Source organism: Trichomycterus rosablanca, chromosome 19, assembly GCF_030014385.1.
Source record: "Trichomycterus rosablanca isolate fTriRos1 chromosome 19, fTriRos1.hap1, whole genome shotgun sequence".
NCBI lineage: Eukaryota > Metazoa > Chordata > Actinopteri > Siluriformes > Trichomycteridae > Trichomycterus > Trichomycterus rosablanca.
In genome coordinates, this window is record NC_086006.1 from 955,001 (window position 1) to 970,929 (window position 15,929).

The following is a 15,929-nucleotide window of genomic DNA, read 5'->3' on the forward strand; positions in this document are numbered from 1 at the left end:
TCTTACTGTCATCCGAACTTTTGAAGGACTCGAGGACGCCCTTCTGCCCCGGCAGAGTCATACCTACACACACACACACATACACACACACACACACACACACACATACACATACACACACATACACACACACTGGTGTGTAAGCCATTATGTTCATTTAATGTACATTACGTTTCTGTTTGTGTGTGTGTGTGTGTGTGTGTGTGTGTGTTCACCTGAGCCCATCAGCTGTGACCTCCTTCCTCTCCCGATCAGAACTCCAGGCTTCAGGAACTTCAGAGAATCTGTTTCCTCAATCCACTTCTTCATGGCCTGAAACACACAGATCATTTATCTCCATAAACACCTTTACATAAGTGAGACATCATGGGAGACAGATGAGATGCTGTGGACAGATGAGGCATGTGAGACAGGTGAGACATTTTAGAGAGATAGAGAGATGAGACAGGTGAGAGAGGTGAGTTGTGGACACATGAGAGACAGATGAGATGCTGTGGGCGTTTAAGACGTGAGACAGGTCAGAGAGGTGAGTTGTGGACAGATGAGACATGTGAGACAGGTGAAAAAGGTATGTCATGGAAGGATGCGATGTGTGAGACATGAGACGTAGGACAAACAAAACAGGTCAGTTGCGGACACATGAGGCAAGTGAGACAGGTGAGAGTTGTGGACAACTAGGATGTGAGACAGGTGAGAGAGATGAGACATGTGAGACAGGTGAGCTGTGGACAGATGAGAAATGTGAGACAGATGAAATATTTCAAACACAAGAGGCGTGTAAGATGTGAGACAGATAAATCATGAAGAGATGTGACGTGAGACAGGTGAGAGAGGTAAGAGAGGTAAGTCATAGAGAAATGAGATGTGAGAGACAGGTGAGAGAGGTAAGTCGTGGAGAGATGAGACGTGAGACAGGTGAAATATTTCTAACAGAAGAGACGTGTGAGATGTGAGACAGATAAATCATGGAGAGATGAGAAATGAGACAGGTAGGCCGTGGAGAAATGAGATGTGTGAGACAGGTGAGACGTGACTGACGTCTGCGAGGGCGCGGGTCCTGACGAAGAGGACGGTGCGGGTCTGCTTGTTGTTACGATATTCTTCATCCAGGATGAACTTGAGCTCCTGTAGTTTGGGGTTCTCGTTCCCCTCCGTGGCTAAATGCAGCAGCTTCTGATGCTGAGCTACACCAAAAAACAACGGACACCGGCGTCAGGGACGAAAAGATCAAAGGGACAGAAGAACCTCAGGTGTGGTGTGGTGTGGTGACCCTGACCACGGAACAGGTCGGCCAGCCGGCGCTCGTTCTCATCGTAGGCGGCGTTGTCGATGTCCTGGATGAACAGGTCCAGGTAGTCCAGCGCGTCTTTAGCTCGAGCGTCCTCGTTAATGATCAGGGCGTCGTTATATTTCTAATGAACAGAACACACACACACAGAGACGCTTCAGAAACACACCAGCCGTATCACCACCCCACCACTGCAACATCACAGCCTAACACCCTACCGAAACAGCTCCAACCCACCGAGACCTGGACTCTGAAGGGTTCCTGTGGTGTCTGGTACCAGCAGCTCCTTCAGCTTCTGTGCCCTGATCAAAGTCTAACCCTTTTAGTCATTTCCAATTCCCTAAAGCAAGTCCTCTGCGTGTACTACACCCGTGCAGGTCAGGAAGGTCCACAGACTAGCACACTCGCAGACTGGTGTGAAGCCACACGAAGGAACACAGCATGCTCTCTGTATTCCTCCACCGCCTGTACCGACAGCTCGACGCTGTTGCAACACCTGACCAGGCTAGTGAGACGGATGAGACTCAGACTCTGGTCTTCATGGCGATGGCTCAGACTAAGACTCAGACTCGGTTCCAGGAATGAGATTTTGCACTGTGCTGACTGATCTGAGCCCAAACCCCCCCGACCTACAGAATCTAGGAGATGTTGTGTATTTCCACAGGGCGTGTGAGGGTCTCTGTGGGGTCTCTCACCCACCCGGAGATGTTCGGTGTAGGTGTACAGCGCCCTGCAGATCCGCTTCTCTTCCTCCGGATCCTGCAGCTGCAGCAGTTTGCACTGTTTCTGCACGTCAACGATCCACTGCTCGTACATCTGACTGCCAAAATCTCCCCTCTGCACCTGAGAGAGACCCCCTGATACACACACACACACACACACACACACACACACACACACAGTAAGATTTATGTCCTTTATTTATTTTCACTTTCTCTGTTTCTGTGTGTGTGTGCGTGTGTGTGTGTGTGTGGTTGTATATACAGTATGAATGTGTACAGTGTGTTTGTGTACTTGTGTGCATGGTATATACGTGAACAGTGTCTGTGTGTGTATAGTGTGTATTTGTGTGTACAGTATGTGTGTGAAGTGTGTGTGTACAGTATGTTTACATATTTGTGTATTTGTGTGTACAGTGTGTGAGTGAGTGTTTGTGTACAGTGTGTGAGTGAGTGTTTGTGTGTGTACAGTGTGTGAGTGAGTGTGTGTGTACAGTGTGTGAGTGCGTGTGTGTGTGTGTGTGTACCGATATTGTGGACACTCATGGCGAGGCGTTCGATGTCCTTCATGATGCTGCTGATGATGAGGATAAAGGGGTCTGAGGTTCGCTGTGGCACCTGAAAGAAATCTACACACACACACACACACTTCAGCATTAACACTGTATCATGTGGTATAAAGGTGTAGATGGTGCAGGGGTGTGTGTTTGCACCGACTCACCTTTCTCAGGTACGTACACGAACGATCTCAGCTCCTCGACGTGCTCGGTAACCGTGGAGATGAGCCGGGCATCCAGGTTGGCACACAGCTGGCAGATGTTCATCTCGGCCTCCTGCTCGGTTTTAAAGGTCCCTATACCAACCGACGCGGTCAAACCCACCACCTGATACAGAACGAGACAGAGAGCGCCAGAACATGGTCAAAAGTATTCGGACGACCTTGTCTAACCTTCTGGGATTGTGAAGTGGAGCAACAACAGCTCAGCCATCCAGCCACACACACTTGGAGAACAGGAGTTCTGAAGCACAGCGTTATGACCCAACATCACCTCACTAATGCTACTGTGGCTGAATAAAAGACAGTTCCTGCAGTCATGTTCCAAAATCTAAACACCACCTGCACATTAACAGTTACGTGTTTTTTATTTGAGCTGTTTGTCATGTGATGTCCAGATACTTTTGGCTGTACGGTGTCTGTGACGGACCTGAGGGAGCCGCCGTGTGTCCGGCGAGTGCTTGGCGTCGATGTAGCGGTTCATGATGATGTTGTACGGGTGTTTGCCCGTGGTGTTGTGGCACTCGTCCAGCAGCAGCAGGGTGAAGGTGTGCAGGGACGAAACCTCGCCGCGATCCAGAGCGTTCACCAGGATCTGAGGGGTCAGCACCAGCACGTCGTAACTGGTCAGCAGGGTGGACAGGGACATGTCCCCCTTGTCGCCGCACAGACCGATCACGCTGCAACACACACACACACACACACACACACATGAATTTGATGGCAACTGAATCAGAAGCAGCTGAAACATGAGTCAGACTGCTCACAGTTGAGTGAGCTTCATTTCTCCACGGGCCTCGAGGCTTCTGTAACATTAAAGCTCAACAAGAGTGTGTTGCTGATCACATGGCCAAAAAAAAAGAAAAAAAAAAAGCCGAAGCTCTTTTAAACATGTAGAGAACATACAAAACTCCTTACAGACAGGGACGGGAATCAAGGATCAAAGCCAAGCTCCTGGGACAGATGTTGGTGCGCAGCACCCACTCTACCAGCGGTTCCACAGTGCCACCCATAAACTGGCACACTGTTTGATCTATGTGATGGTTCAGTGAAATCTCAGCCCAGGGTGGATGTGGGTGAGTGGGTGGGTGAGTGGTTAAGGGTGTGTGTAAGTACCTGATGTCTGTATCCTTACTGAAGTGATCCTTGAACAGTTTGTACTGCTGCATATAAACCTCCACCTTGGTTGCCATGAAAACAACCTTTGCCTTCTGGGGAAATTTCTTCAGGTGATTCTCACAAATCTCCAAGGCAACGATGGTCTTTCCACAGCCTGCACACACACACACACACACACAGTGTAATTACGCACACCCACACGCCTGCACACACACATGAGATGAGGCAGCAGTACCTGTGGGGGCGCAGATGATGGTGTTGTGACCGGAGCAGGCGTCCCTGGCCAGTTCTTTCTGATACTCTCTCAGCTTCCTCTCTGTAGCTCTCTCTACAGCAGCCTCTGAACCTGCACAGAGGTCAGAGTTCACCCTGATCTACACAAAAGTGTGTGTGTGTCAGTGTGTGTGTGTGTGTGTACCTGCACCCTCGCTGTGTTCCTCAGTGACCATCATCTCGTTACTGCTCATCAGGTCATCGTTACTCTCTCCATCCTCTCTGTACTCAAAACACACCGTTTGGGTGCAATCCATACTCTCCTCACACTCCTCCACACACTTGCTGTTACTGTCTGGAACACACACACACACACACACTATAACATTTCAAAAATAAACAGTGTGGGTGTATAGATATTTATATGGATGGATGGAGGAATGAATAGATAGATGGGTGGAGAGATGGATGGATGGCTGGATGGATGGATGGGTGGATGGATGAATGAATGGATGGATGAACAGACGGATGGATGGATGGATTGGCAGGTAGATGGATGGATGGTTAGATGAACAGATGAATGGCTGGATGGATAGACAGATAGACAAATGGATGAATGGATGAACGAATGGATGGATGGATGAACTGATAGATAGAGGATGGATGAACTGATGAATGGTTGGATGAATGGACAGATGGATGGATGGATAAATACCAGGTTCCAGTAGTTGTAGAGCGAGTTTCTGGCTGCAGGCCTCCAGCGCGAGCTTCAGTGTTTTAAACCAGTTGGGTTTATCACAGTGTCTCAGACTCTCCAACAACCGCTCACTCGCTGCAATACAACCTTTATTATCCTCCACCTACACACACACACACACACACACACACACACAAACAGTTAATAATCTTACTTTTATACCAGTAGATTATTTAAATTAACTTAATAATGTTAGCTAAGACCTTCTCACGTCCAAAAAGGAACATCTTTCACCTGACCACAATCTCCAACACGGGGCCCATTTCTCTTCAGAGCACTAGGTGTGTGTGTATTTATATGGATGGATGGATGGATGGATCAGATGGATGGGAGTGTGTGGTGTGTGTGTCTTACCGCTCGAATCTCCTCACACTCTCGATCAGTGAGACACTCGTTCATGTGAGGTAGAAGCTCTCTGGGCTTCATGTTCCTGGTGATGGACATCTCGATTCTATCCAGCAGCTTTCTGTGAGGCTCCAGATCATTTAGTTCTTCAAAGTCCCACTCCTTAATCGCTCGGTGCAGTCCTGTGTATTCTACACACACACACACACATAGAGCTGTTAATAATCAGTTACAGCAGGACTTTTAGTTGCAGAAACCCTGTAAATCAGACACCCTGAAGTTATCAGACACACCAGAGTTAGCTGAGGCGTCTGCACTTCTTTCTGTGATATTTTGTAAGTTTCAGGATGTCAGCAAGCCAGCTGTTGCAAATTTAGAGATAACAATTCTCAGTGTGGTTCAGTGGAGTCCTAGTGGCTTAGAAATTGCAGTATAGTGTTCCTGAAAAACTTGGAATGAACTGCTTGACTTTCATGGTGGGAGTCACATAATTTATATTCACATGACTGCTGAAATCAGTGTTTATTAATTTGCATTTGTATCTTAAATTAAAAAATATATGTTTTTCACAATGTAAATGTTTACATTTACAGGATTTAGTGGCCACTTCTGTGCAGGTCAATTTACATTTGTGAATTAATGAATCCAAGCAATTGAGGGTTAAGTGCTTTGCTCAGGGGCTCAGTTAAACCAGCAACCATCTGATTACTAATTCAGTCAATTTCACTATCATATATCAATTTAAATTGATTGATTGTGACAAACATGCAGTAACAGAGGCAGATGTTTAATTAAATTACATATTCCGTGGTGGGACTGAATCCAGCAACCTTCTCATTGCTGGTCCAGTACCTTAACCTTAACTACCACTGCCCTTTATCATTAGAGCTACAGTGTGTTCTGGTTGGTGTACCTGAAGCCAACAGTATGTCCAGAAAAGCCTGAAACCATCCTTCCTCCTGCAGGTTCAACATCTTCTCCAGCAGCATCTGTGCTGCTACTGACACTGAACCCCTCCCCTCCTGCGAAACGATCTTCTGTACAGACTCTGCTCGGGTCAGAAACACAGATCAGAGTTTAACGTGGGTGCACAGATGCATCAATTACTCGTGAATGACTGGATGAATGAATGGATGGTTATTGACACGCCTCAATACAAACTGTTCAGTATCTATTTGTGCTGATGAGTGAGACAAACATAAAGAACGATACAGACTGTGAATGTGGAATATTTTTGGACATGTCATGAATAAATAGGCATAAATACAAAATTAGTGCTCTCACCCAAGAAAATGTGTGAACCATGGCCTTATATGACTAATAACTTTCCCATGTTATAAGGTACCACTCCAGCAACAAGGTACATTTATTATCTTAAATGGTGAATCATTTAATATATAATATTATATTGTTAGAGCCTCTATTAATGATATAAAAGATAACCTATACACTCACAGGTCACTTTATTAGGAACACGTACACTCCTGGGCAAAAATGAAGCAAGCCCAATGGTCTTAACAAATCATAAATCAAATAGATGTAAGTTAATCTTGGAAATTTTACCTTCTGATTAATAGTCCAGGGCTTTAACTGCTAAGCTATTTCACTATCATATATTGATCTGAAATAATTTAGTGTGACAAACATGCAGTCAGATGTTTAATTAAATTACACAAGTTAAGCTTCTTTCCTTTGATTTCTTTAAATGTTTTAGTTCTGTGTGTAAATTTGCAGCCTTTTACAGAAAGAAGAATCTGATGTTTTCCACTCAGCATTGTTGGACTTCAAACAGTTGGAAAATATTGCAGAGCTAGTTTGTGTTTAATGTAAGATCAAATATCTACAGATTTTAAATCTGGACTCTGACCAGACAAAACCATCAGTTAAATGTATTATAGTTTGGGCTTGCCCTATTTTTTGCGGAGTTATGTGGCAGCAGCATGGCGTATTTAATCCTGCAGACACGGATTAACACATCAGAATGAGGAAGAAATGTGATCTTTTTAGGGAAGAAATCTGTTTTTTAAGCGTTGGTACCAGATGAGCTTGTTTACGTTTGCTTGAAACTGTTGATCCACTATAATTTTCACGCACAAACGTTTGCAGGGCTCTGTGACCAGTGTTGCCACTTTTCATTTAAAGAATTCCAAAAATTTTGCCACAAAAACCCAAAGACTACTTGGCAAAACCCCCAAATACCAAGTCGATCCCCCAAATCTTAAGATTTTAGGAAAAATCCCAAACAGTGGCACTACGCTAACGGCGATTACATACAAATGCTTCCCGAAAGTCTCGCGAGAACTTTAATTCGCGCAACACTTTTTGACGGCGTCAACAATTATCGTCACACGGGCTCAACTATTCTTTGGAACCCCCGGTTTTCTTACGACTTTTTACACATTTGCTACTATTTTATCACCAAACACTAACACACGGAGCTTAATTACACCAGTCGACACTGGAACCGATCAGTATATTACACACTTTATTATTTTAAAGCACTTTATCATTATTATTTGTAATATTAGCCACTAGCCCGATTTCGTTCACGCTATGGATTGGTAACCCAGCCCTAACAACAGACCACGCCCCCTGACAACAGCACCTTTCTTGAAAAGCTGGTTCCATATCGGTACTTTCCTCAATGTTTATTCATTCATTCATTTTCACTGAGCGCTTTATTCTGGTCCGGGTCGCGGTAAGTGCATGGCAAGAGCAGGACAGGGCCCCAATTCATCGCAAGACATCACACACATACACACACAGCTTATTCATATTCAGCTCTCAGTCCCAGGAGTGTGTTGTTGTTGTTGTTATTTATTTTAATAACTTGGACTGGTCTGTCAGACTGCTTTACACATCAGCAGAAATGCCAACAGGGGTGCAATTATTGCACCTTTAAACTTGAGACACTACGATTAGAACATAAATATTATTTATTGCCACCTACCTGTATCCAGGTACACTCTCATAAAATCTTGGATGTACGAGGGTCGTAGGAATTGGGTGACATAGCGGCTGTAGAGCTGCAGGTTCTTCCTCTCCAGTTCGTACATCCTTCACTGAAGCTGTCCACACCGACACTGATACTCATGAACATACTCAGTGTACTCGGGAGGAGAAACAAAACTGAAAGTGAACAGGCAGAGCAGGAAACGAAAGTCTATTTATTCACACAGGAGGGTGTGGAGAAGCCTTGTCACTACAGGAATGTTTTAGGAGATCTGCACAAAGCCTGGAGACCTATACATAGCATCAAGTTCCCCTACAGTCAACATCAGAAAAGGGTGTGAGTTCAATGGCTCTCTACTGTTGTTTTTACTTTGAGCTTAACTTTCAAGATAACAGGACCAAAAATCCCATGTTTCTTTCATTTTCCTTTTACCTTCTGAAAACATGCAGAAGGTGGATTGGCTGCTCTGAATTTCATTTAGCTGTGAGTAACTGTATATTTCCCAACACTGCATTGGCACCTTGAGCAGATGGCGTTTAGTGAACTGGACTTACCATCACACCAATCAGGATGAAGCTGTGAATAAACATTAAAATGCTTTTGAATGAATAAAAAATACAATAAATGATTTGTACATACACACCCCGGCCACTTTATTAGGAACACTGGTACACCTGCTCATTCACGTCATTATTTAATCAGAACAGCGTATAAAATCATCCAGACACAGAGAGATCTTCACTTCATCTTCACATCAAACATCTGAGAGATTTTGAGACTGGCATGATTGTTGGCATCAGATGAGCTGGTTCGAGTTGGAGAACGGCTGATCAACTGGAGATCACACAGAGTGGCACATTCGAAACCCGGTCAGGCAGTGGTGTTCTGACCGCTCTCATCGTCAAGGGGTTTCCACCCGCCGAACCACCACTCTATTGACGAACACTGGCTCATTGCATCATCGGTGACGCTGCTATCTTTTGTGTAGTTCTGATCAAGCATAAAACAAAACCTACTTGTCATTATTTGGTGTTGTGGAATTTTAGAGGCCTGTGCAGAGCCCTGACCGCAACCTCGTCTGACCTTGTGTTCACACCGGCAGTGACGCAACGCCACAAAGCACCCGGGTGTCTTCGATTTTCTAATTAGAGTGACGATTTCTGACAACAGGAGGCACCGTGAACAAAGCTGAGCAAGAGATTTCATTCATTTCATTTTCAGCATTTAGCGGACGCTTTTATCCAAAGCGACTTACACGATGAGCGGAACACGATGAGCGATTGAGGGTTAAGGGCCTTGCTCAGGGACCCAACAGTGGCAACTTGGTGGTGGCGGGGCTTGAACCGGCAACCTTCTGTTTACTAGTCCAGTACCTTAACCACTGAGCTATCACTGGCTCATTAGACGTGGCTATTACCAGAAGGAACTGAGCATTCACACCGACAACAAGCACCCAAGCGGCCAGACATCATTCATTTTCACTTACTTGTAGCTTAGCGGTGGTTCAAACCCCACCACTACCAGGTTGCAACTTCTGGGCCCTTGAGCAAGGCCCTTAACCCTCATTTGCTTAGACAGGTTAACTTGATGCAAATTAGGGATGACGGGACGTTGTGATTACAGATAGGAACTGAGTATTGAGCAGAGCGGTACTCGCTTTAGCTCCTTCTTTGGTTCCTAGATAATTGTACTAAACTCATTGCAGTGTCAAACAACCCCGTCCTACACCATGTATGGTAAAAACTGGGTGAGAAGGTATCTGATTTGTACCTGATTTGTGGTCAGATTGTTTTTTTTTTATACATTCTGTAGATACTAGCCAGTTAAATCTGTTATATCGATGAGGCCAGTGAAACCATCTCAATCAGAGACCAGCTGGAGTTCAGAAACACACACAGACACATCGAGCGATCAATGATTTGGGCGACGAGACGAAACGTCGCTGCCGGAGCGAACGCACCATCAGTCTCTGTCTTATTAGAACCCAGTATCATGAATGCGGATACTTTCGTTAGCTAGTTAGCTACAACCACAGCCAACAACCTTCCGGTTCATTAGGGCCGCCTACCAGGTGTTAAAAGGCGTGGTGTTCATTAAGAAAGTGGACACGTGCCACATGTTCCCTGAGCTTTAGATGGACAGCGTACGTCTGGTGTGATCGGTGTGTTCTGTGGCGCAGCGGGGCGGCGCTGGAGTCGGTCTGAGGACGGTTCCTCTCATTACCGCAGGCATTATAAATAATAAGCGTCAACAGTACAAAGAAATGTTTGTTTTTCTTTTTGTGCACATCTGGAATTGAGTCCGTCAGGTTATAACAAAGCTGAACGATAATCAACATGAGAAACGATCTGGCTAACGCGCGGTTCTACTATACATCAGAGCTCGGCGCCGCGCCGGCGCGCGCGTCACTCGTCGTTTCAGGCTCGTTCTCAGCCTGCGATTGGTCCCTTTGGTCTCGCCCCTCACCGGTCAGACTGTCCTCCAGTTCGAGCAGCCGTCTGTCTGACAGCCTGGTCACCGAAACGGGATCGTCTCTCCTGTTCGGCTGCTTCGGGTTCACTATGTCCACCATGAAGTGCTCCAGGTTCAGACTGTCCGCGGACCGACCGGAGAGGGAATTTAGGGACTCACCGGCGTCCTGGAAATCGACTGCACAGTCATTAAAGTCCGGAGTGGTGCGACTGCTAGCCTCGTTACCGGTGTCACTGCTGACTGAACTGGAGCTAACCCCTTCTGCGGCGTGACGGCTCACCCCTTTAATGCGCTCTTTATAGTCCCTGGTGTCATCTCCACCCCCCATAGTACAGTCATTTAAATCAGCTGCGTGGTCACGATCCTGGTCGTCAGTGTCCGCACCAGAGCGGTTAGAGTCAGCCGTGTGACCGCTAGCACCTAAAACACAGGCGTGGTCAGCCAAGCTGTCGCTAAGCCCTGTAACGCCAAGGTAGTCAGTGGTGTGACCGCCTGAACTCATTTTACGGCTTTGATGGTCAAAAGTGCTACTGCTTACCGCCGCCGGTCCGTCTCTAAAGTCTACCCTGCTGTCCAGACTGTCAGTAGTGTGACCACAACCCTCTACACGAGGGTCCACATAGTCCTTCGCCTTCCTGCCTTTATCACTGACCTGATGGTTATCGGCGCAACTAGCCGTCTTTGAGGTCTGATCTCTAAGGTGCTGGTAGCCCGTGGTGCGACCGCCAACCTCCGAAACAGGGTCGATGGTGTGACCAACACCTAACGTCGGGTCCCGAAAGCCAACGAGGCGATCGGCGAGGTCCGTTAGGCGTTCTGCGTGGTCAGTGGTGCGACTGCTGAACTCTTTGTGGTTAACTGTCCTCCAGCTGTTAGCATCTGCGCTCTTCTCCTTGCAGTCCGTGAGATAGTCCTCCGTTAACAGGTCCTGACAGTCAGCGGGGTGTTTTTTGTCATTACTGCTGTCGCTGTCTATGGTGATGATGGTAGGCGAGTTCAGCTCTCTGGTTCTTCTCCGGCTCTTCTTCTTGTGTCTGTTTTTCCTCCAGCGGTGGGCGTGCGCGTCTGAGGCCGGGCGCTCGTAGACGATCTCCACGCTCGGGCTCCGCTCCCTCCCGTTGGACTCCTTGCCGCTCTTGCGCCGAACCCTTCTCTCCAGGTGCCGCGTCTTGTACTTGCGTTTCCCGGCGGGCTTCTCGGCGTGCGACTCGGCGCCGCTGCTGGTGCTGCTGGTGCGCAGGCGGAGCGCGCGGTCACGCCGGCGCGAGTCACGAGGGGAGCGACTCCTCTCGCTCTGTCGCTCCCGCTTCCTGGTTCTCCTCCTCCTCTCCCTCTCGTCTCTGGCTCTCTTGTGCCCGGGCGAATCCCAGGGCGAGAAGGGCGAGGAGGATTTCTCAGGAGGGCGGGCGAGGTCCTCGTCGGACGAGCCGTCTCTGTCCACGGAGACGAGCTGTAGGGAGTGCTGACCGCGCCTCTTCGCCTCCCTGTGAAACGATCTGGCGCGCGGCCGGTCCGATCTCCTGGGGCGGCCGCCCGGCGCCGAGCTGTCACTGCTGGAGCGGGAACGGGTTCTGATCCCGCGCCCGCGGGTGTGGCCCTGCCTCCTGTGACGGGAGGGTTTCTGTGCGCCCCGCTCTGCGTTGTCTGTGTGAGATGTGGAGGGGAACGACTTCGGAGAGGGCGCAGGCGGCGCCTGAACGGGCAGCGACGGTTCCACCTTCGCCACCGCCTTTGGCGCCTCGGTGGCGGGCGCCTCCTTATCCTGCTCCTCCTCGCTGGTATCAGACGAGAGCTGCACGAGCTCGGGGGTCCGTTCGGCCATTGGCTTCACGTAGCCCACGATCATGCACTCTTCTGCATCGTCGTCGTCGTTCCGCTCACGACGCTCCGCAGCACCGCCGGTTCCGCCTGGCTGGCTCGCACCAGACTCCGCAGCCTCCGACTGCAGCTGGCTCAGGGTGGAGTAGGAAGGACCAGGAGTCTCGTCGTCCCACGCCGACTGGCTGAGCGAGATTTCGCTGCTGGTTGGCACCGGAGCAGAAGCGACGCGATCCGGCGTGGCCACCTCACTAACACCGGGCTCGTCGCTATCGTCGTCCTGGAAGGAGAGACAGCAGTACAGTCACAACGTGTACACATTAGAGAGGGTAGAAATGTGCACCGCTGGGTGGCACAGGAGGCTAAACCACAAGCACACCACCACTGAGAATCTCATCGGTGCTATCGACCGGCTGTGCGTCTAGCAGGCTCTGTTGGTCGTGCTTAATAACGGAAGGTTGGCAGGGTTCTGCTGCAAAGGCGCCCTCTGCTGGACAATAAGTATAAGTAAGACTAGCAGGTGAAAAGAAGCGACAGCAATTACACTCGAGTCGGAGGGAGCGTGTGCTAGTCTGCGGCTCTCCTCAGTCAAGAACGTTACTTAGAGGAGTTACAGTCGAGGACTGGAAATGACTAGACTGGGTGAAAAAAGGGGGAAAAAGACATCTAGAGGTATTTATTAGCTTTTCTGCAGCACTGTGGTTATGTTTTCCTCACAGCAAATAGTTTTTAAACCCCTGAACCTACTTAGTGAGTCTAATTAAACCAGCTGACATGTTTTTGTTGTGAAAATTATGTTTACAATTGTTAATTGAACAATTAATTCCATCGTGCACTCTGGCGACCCCTGCTGGTTGGACAAAACCTTGACCAGAAACGTCTACGTGCAGTAACCGTGTGTGTGAGTGTGTGAGACCTCCGAGATGTTGATGATGGACGACGGAGAGCCGCTGTCCTCCTCATAGCTCGGGGCAGGGGGGCACTGCATGGCTTCGATAGAGCGGGCGAAGTTCACCAACTCGTGCAGTATGTGGTCGGTGCGCGCCAGCAGGAAGGGGCGGAGCTGGCCCACTCCCATGACTCGATCCCGCTGCAGCCACGGCAACAGATCGTGCAGCGCCACCTCGTCCAACGAGGAACCGGAGGGGGCGGGGTTTCGAGCTCTCCGCCTCTCCCTGGCCCTCACCGCGGCGGAGCGGCGGGTCCGAGACGCGCCGTTCTCCGCCTCGTTTTGGCCCGCGGGGGGCGTCGCGACCGTGGGCGTGCTGGTCGTGACGGCGGTGGAGCCGGACGTGGTCGCGTTCTCCGCGCTGCTCTCCAGCACCACGAACTCCTTGAAGTCGTTCTCGGCCCTCACCGAGTGGAAGATGGAGCGGAACGGCTGCTTGCACAGCGGACACTCGGCCTTGTTCTTCGCCCACTCGCGGATGCAGCGGAAGCAGAAGCGGTGCAGGCAGCGCTCCACCGACGCCACGTTCACGAAGCGGTCCAGGCAGATGGGACACTTGGAGTCCGGGGACGTCTCGGGCCGGAGCGCCTGCTGCTGGGAGGACTTCGACGAGCGGCTCTCCTTCTTCCTCGTGCGCAGCTTCATCTTGGCGGGCGCCATCACCTTCGAAAACACACAAATACTGAGCCAGGCAACCCACATTTTATCCACAATTTTTACCACAACCCTTTATTTAATTTATAAAACTTAAAGCCTCCACAAGAGGGTGTTTGTGTACAAGTTTACTACGTACCTGTTAAAATTAGTTTATTTCTTATTTTTCTTATTTTTTTCTGCTCTAAGCTATAACTGCTCTGCATCAGTTCAAACCAGCGGCCGGCATCGTTAAAAAGAACGATTTGTTGGTGTAAACACATTTGATGATAAAAATGTAAAGAGTCGAATGTTAAAGAAAGATAATTAAGAGCTTAAAGTTGAAGAAAGCTTCATGGTCCGTGTGTGGTAGATGAGAGATGTTTGAGCTGAGCAGGTTTACAGGGACTCGGGATCTGTAGTGTTTACAGCACAGATCTGTGTTCACATCTAACGGCATGTAAAGTTTACATCTAACAGCATGTAAAGTTTACAGCCTGATTTTACAGTTTTCTTTCATTGTTAACAAAATAAAAAGCTACAGAAATAAGTATTCAGTGTTCAGGATGAATTCTAAGACTTTTGAGCAGCTTGAATTGAATTTATTTAGCAATCGTGTAGAATTTAAAAGAGGCTGCACTCAGGATGTTTTTTTTTTTAACCAGTCGGCTGTTATACCAGAGTAAAATATTTAAATGTCATGAATTTATATTTCTAGGTTTGTTTTTCTTTATTTGTGTTATTTTGACTGCTGTAATGGCATCTATATGTTTTAACCTGGTGCTGCTCGTGTGGTTCTTTTAATTTCCCCCTTTTCTGCACGCCGTAAAGCCAAAAGTATGTGGACAGCTAACCAGAGACTTGTCAGGGGTCCCATCTCAAATCCACCAGGTTTAATATAAAGATTTATTGTGTAAATAATATAAACATAAACCGCATTCAGTACAATGTGGATCTGTACACGGTGTATCATCAGAGTTAAGCAACTGTAAGATCAGTACAGTAAAGTTCACAATTATTATAAACACTACATTACAGCAGACAACAAAAACACTTAATACATTTCAACAGGCAGAAAAATACAGATGATGATGATGATGATGATGATAATGATCAGTATTCCCATTTACAGTCTTAATTATTAAACACTTATTAAGAAACTAGATTGTTTTAATATTATGAATAATTACTTTGGTCTATAAAACCTCTATAAACCTGATGTTATAGGTAAGGTCACAGTGTTCCGTACAGTGCTCCAGCAGATCCACTTGGTCTCATAGTTCATCTTTATCATTAAACTCTATATTATGCTCGGGGTTTTTCTTTTTAATAAACGAATTAATAAATGCCACTGAGAGGTTTTACATTTCTTGTTAGTTCACCAGCACGTAAACATGAATTCCTGCTGGCACGTAAATAAATGCAGAATAAAACGCTAATGTAGGTTAAATAAACCGGACCTGTACGGACTTCTGTTAACACTAACAGTGTTCCATACAGTGAGACAGAATATAAAACTGGCCTTTATTTTAAATGTAATAGATCAGTTTGTACAGACTGGACTCAACCCGGCGTTAGAGACCTTAACTTGGCTGCTACATCATATCACGGATGTGTTTAATAAGAATAAAGAATGTGTAAGTGCTGTGCGGAACACCGTGACTTCACCTCCTATAGAAACTCTACAAAAAGCAGCTAAATAAGCAGCTAGCCGGTTAGCATGTTAGCTTCCTTACCTCAGACTGCTACTGCTGCCCGAACTCCTGCTACAATACAGCTTTAAAACATCCACAATCTCCGTGATTACACACATACGTTAAATGATCAACTATACATGATTATATACATCAATAAAACAACAAAGATTCATTAACTGGTTTCAAAATAT

The 15,929-nt window shown here is 47.4% G+C and overlaps 3 protein-coding genes across 3 annotated transcripts in view; 1 reads left to right on the forward strand and 2 right to left on the reverse strand.

The window, feature by feature from the left end:
* Positions 1–8,317, reverse strand: part of rigi (RNA sensor RIG-I) — a 13,049-nt gene extending 4,732 nt beyond the window's left edge. Inside the window, exons 1-15 of the mRNA XM_063015352.1 lie at positions 8,167–8,317; positions 6,130–6,264; positions 5,226–5,407; positions 4,830–4,974; positions 4,320–4,469; positions 4,137–4,247; positions 3,899–4,055; positions 3,213–3,462; positions 2,729–2,891; positions 2,535–2,636; positions 1,988–2,145; positions 1,277–1,412; positions 1,039–1,184; positions 216–312; positions 1–63 (exon numbers count right to left, since the gene is read on the reverse strand). The exon at positions 1–63 is cut by the window's left edge and continues 108 nt beyond it. Of these exons, the coding sequence (XP_062871422.1) occupies positions 1–63; positions 216–312; positions 1,039–1,184; positions 1,277–1,412; positions 1,988–2,145; positions 2,535–2,636; positions 2,729–2,891; positions 3,213–3,462; positions 3,899–4,055; positions 4,137–4,247; positions 4,320–4,469; positions 4,830–4,974; positions 5,226–5,407; positions 6,130–6,264; positions 8,167–8,272 (2,101 nt within the window). The 5' untranslated portion in view covers positions 8,273–8,317. The remainder of the gene's footprint in view (positions 64–215; positions 313–1,038; positions 1,185–1,276; positions 1,413–1,987; positions 2,146–2,534; positions 2,637–2,728; positions 2,892–3,212; positions 3,463–3,898; positions 4,056–4,136; positions 4,248–4,319; positions 4,470–4,829; positions 4,975–5,225; positions 5,408–6,129; positions 6,265–8,166) is intronic.
* The window catches only part of LOC134333832 (NLR family CARD domain-containing protein 3-like), a 560,375-nt gene that overhangs the window by 505,133 nt on the left and 39,313 nt on the right, over positions 1–15,929 (forward strand). The gene's annotated exons all lie outside the window — the stretch shown is intronic.
* Positions 8,795–15,921, reverse strand: toporsb (topoisomerase I binding, arginine/serine-rich b). Its single transcript, XM_063015351.1, has 3 exons — positions 15,778–15,921; positions 13,376–14,071; positions 8,795–12,739 (listed from the first exon to the last, which is right to left on the reverse strand). Exons 2-3 carry the CDS (start codon positions 14,066–14,068, stop codon positions 10,538–10,540), a joined length of 2,895 nt encoding a protein of 964 aa, XP_062871421.1. The 5' UTR covers positions 14,069–14,071; positions 15,778–15,921; the 3' UTR covers positions 8,795–10,537.

Coding starts and splice junctions, on each gene's coding strand:
- toporsb (XM_063015351.1), bottom strand. CDS start 14,068: ATGGCGCCCGCCAAGATGAAGCTGCGCACGAGGAAGAAGGAGAGCCGC. Junction 12,740..13,375: donor CCATCATCAACATCTCGGAG/GTCTCACACACT, acceptor CTCTCCTTCCAG/GACGACGATAGCGACGAGCC.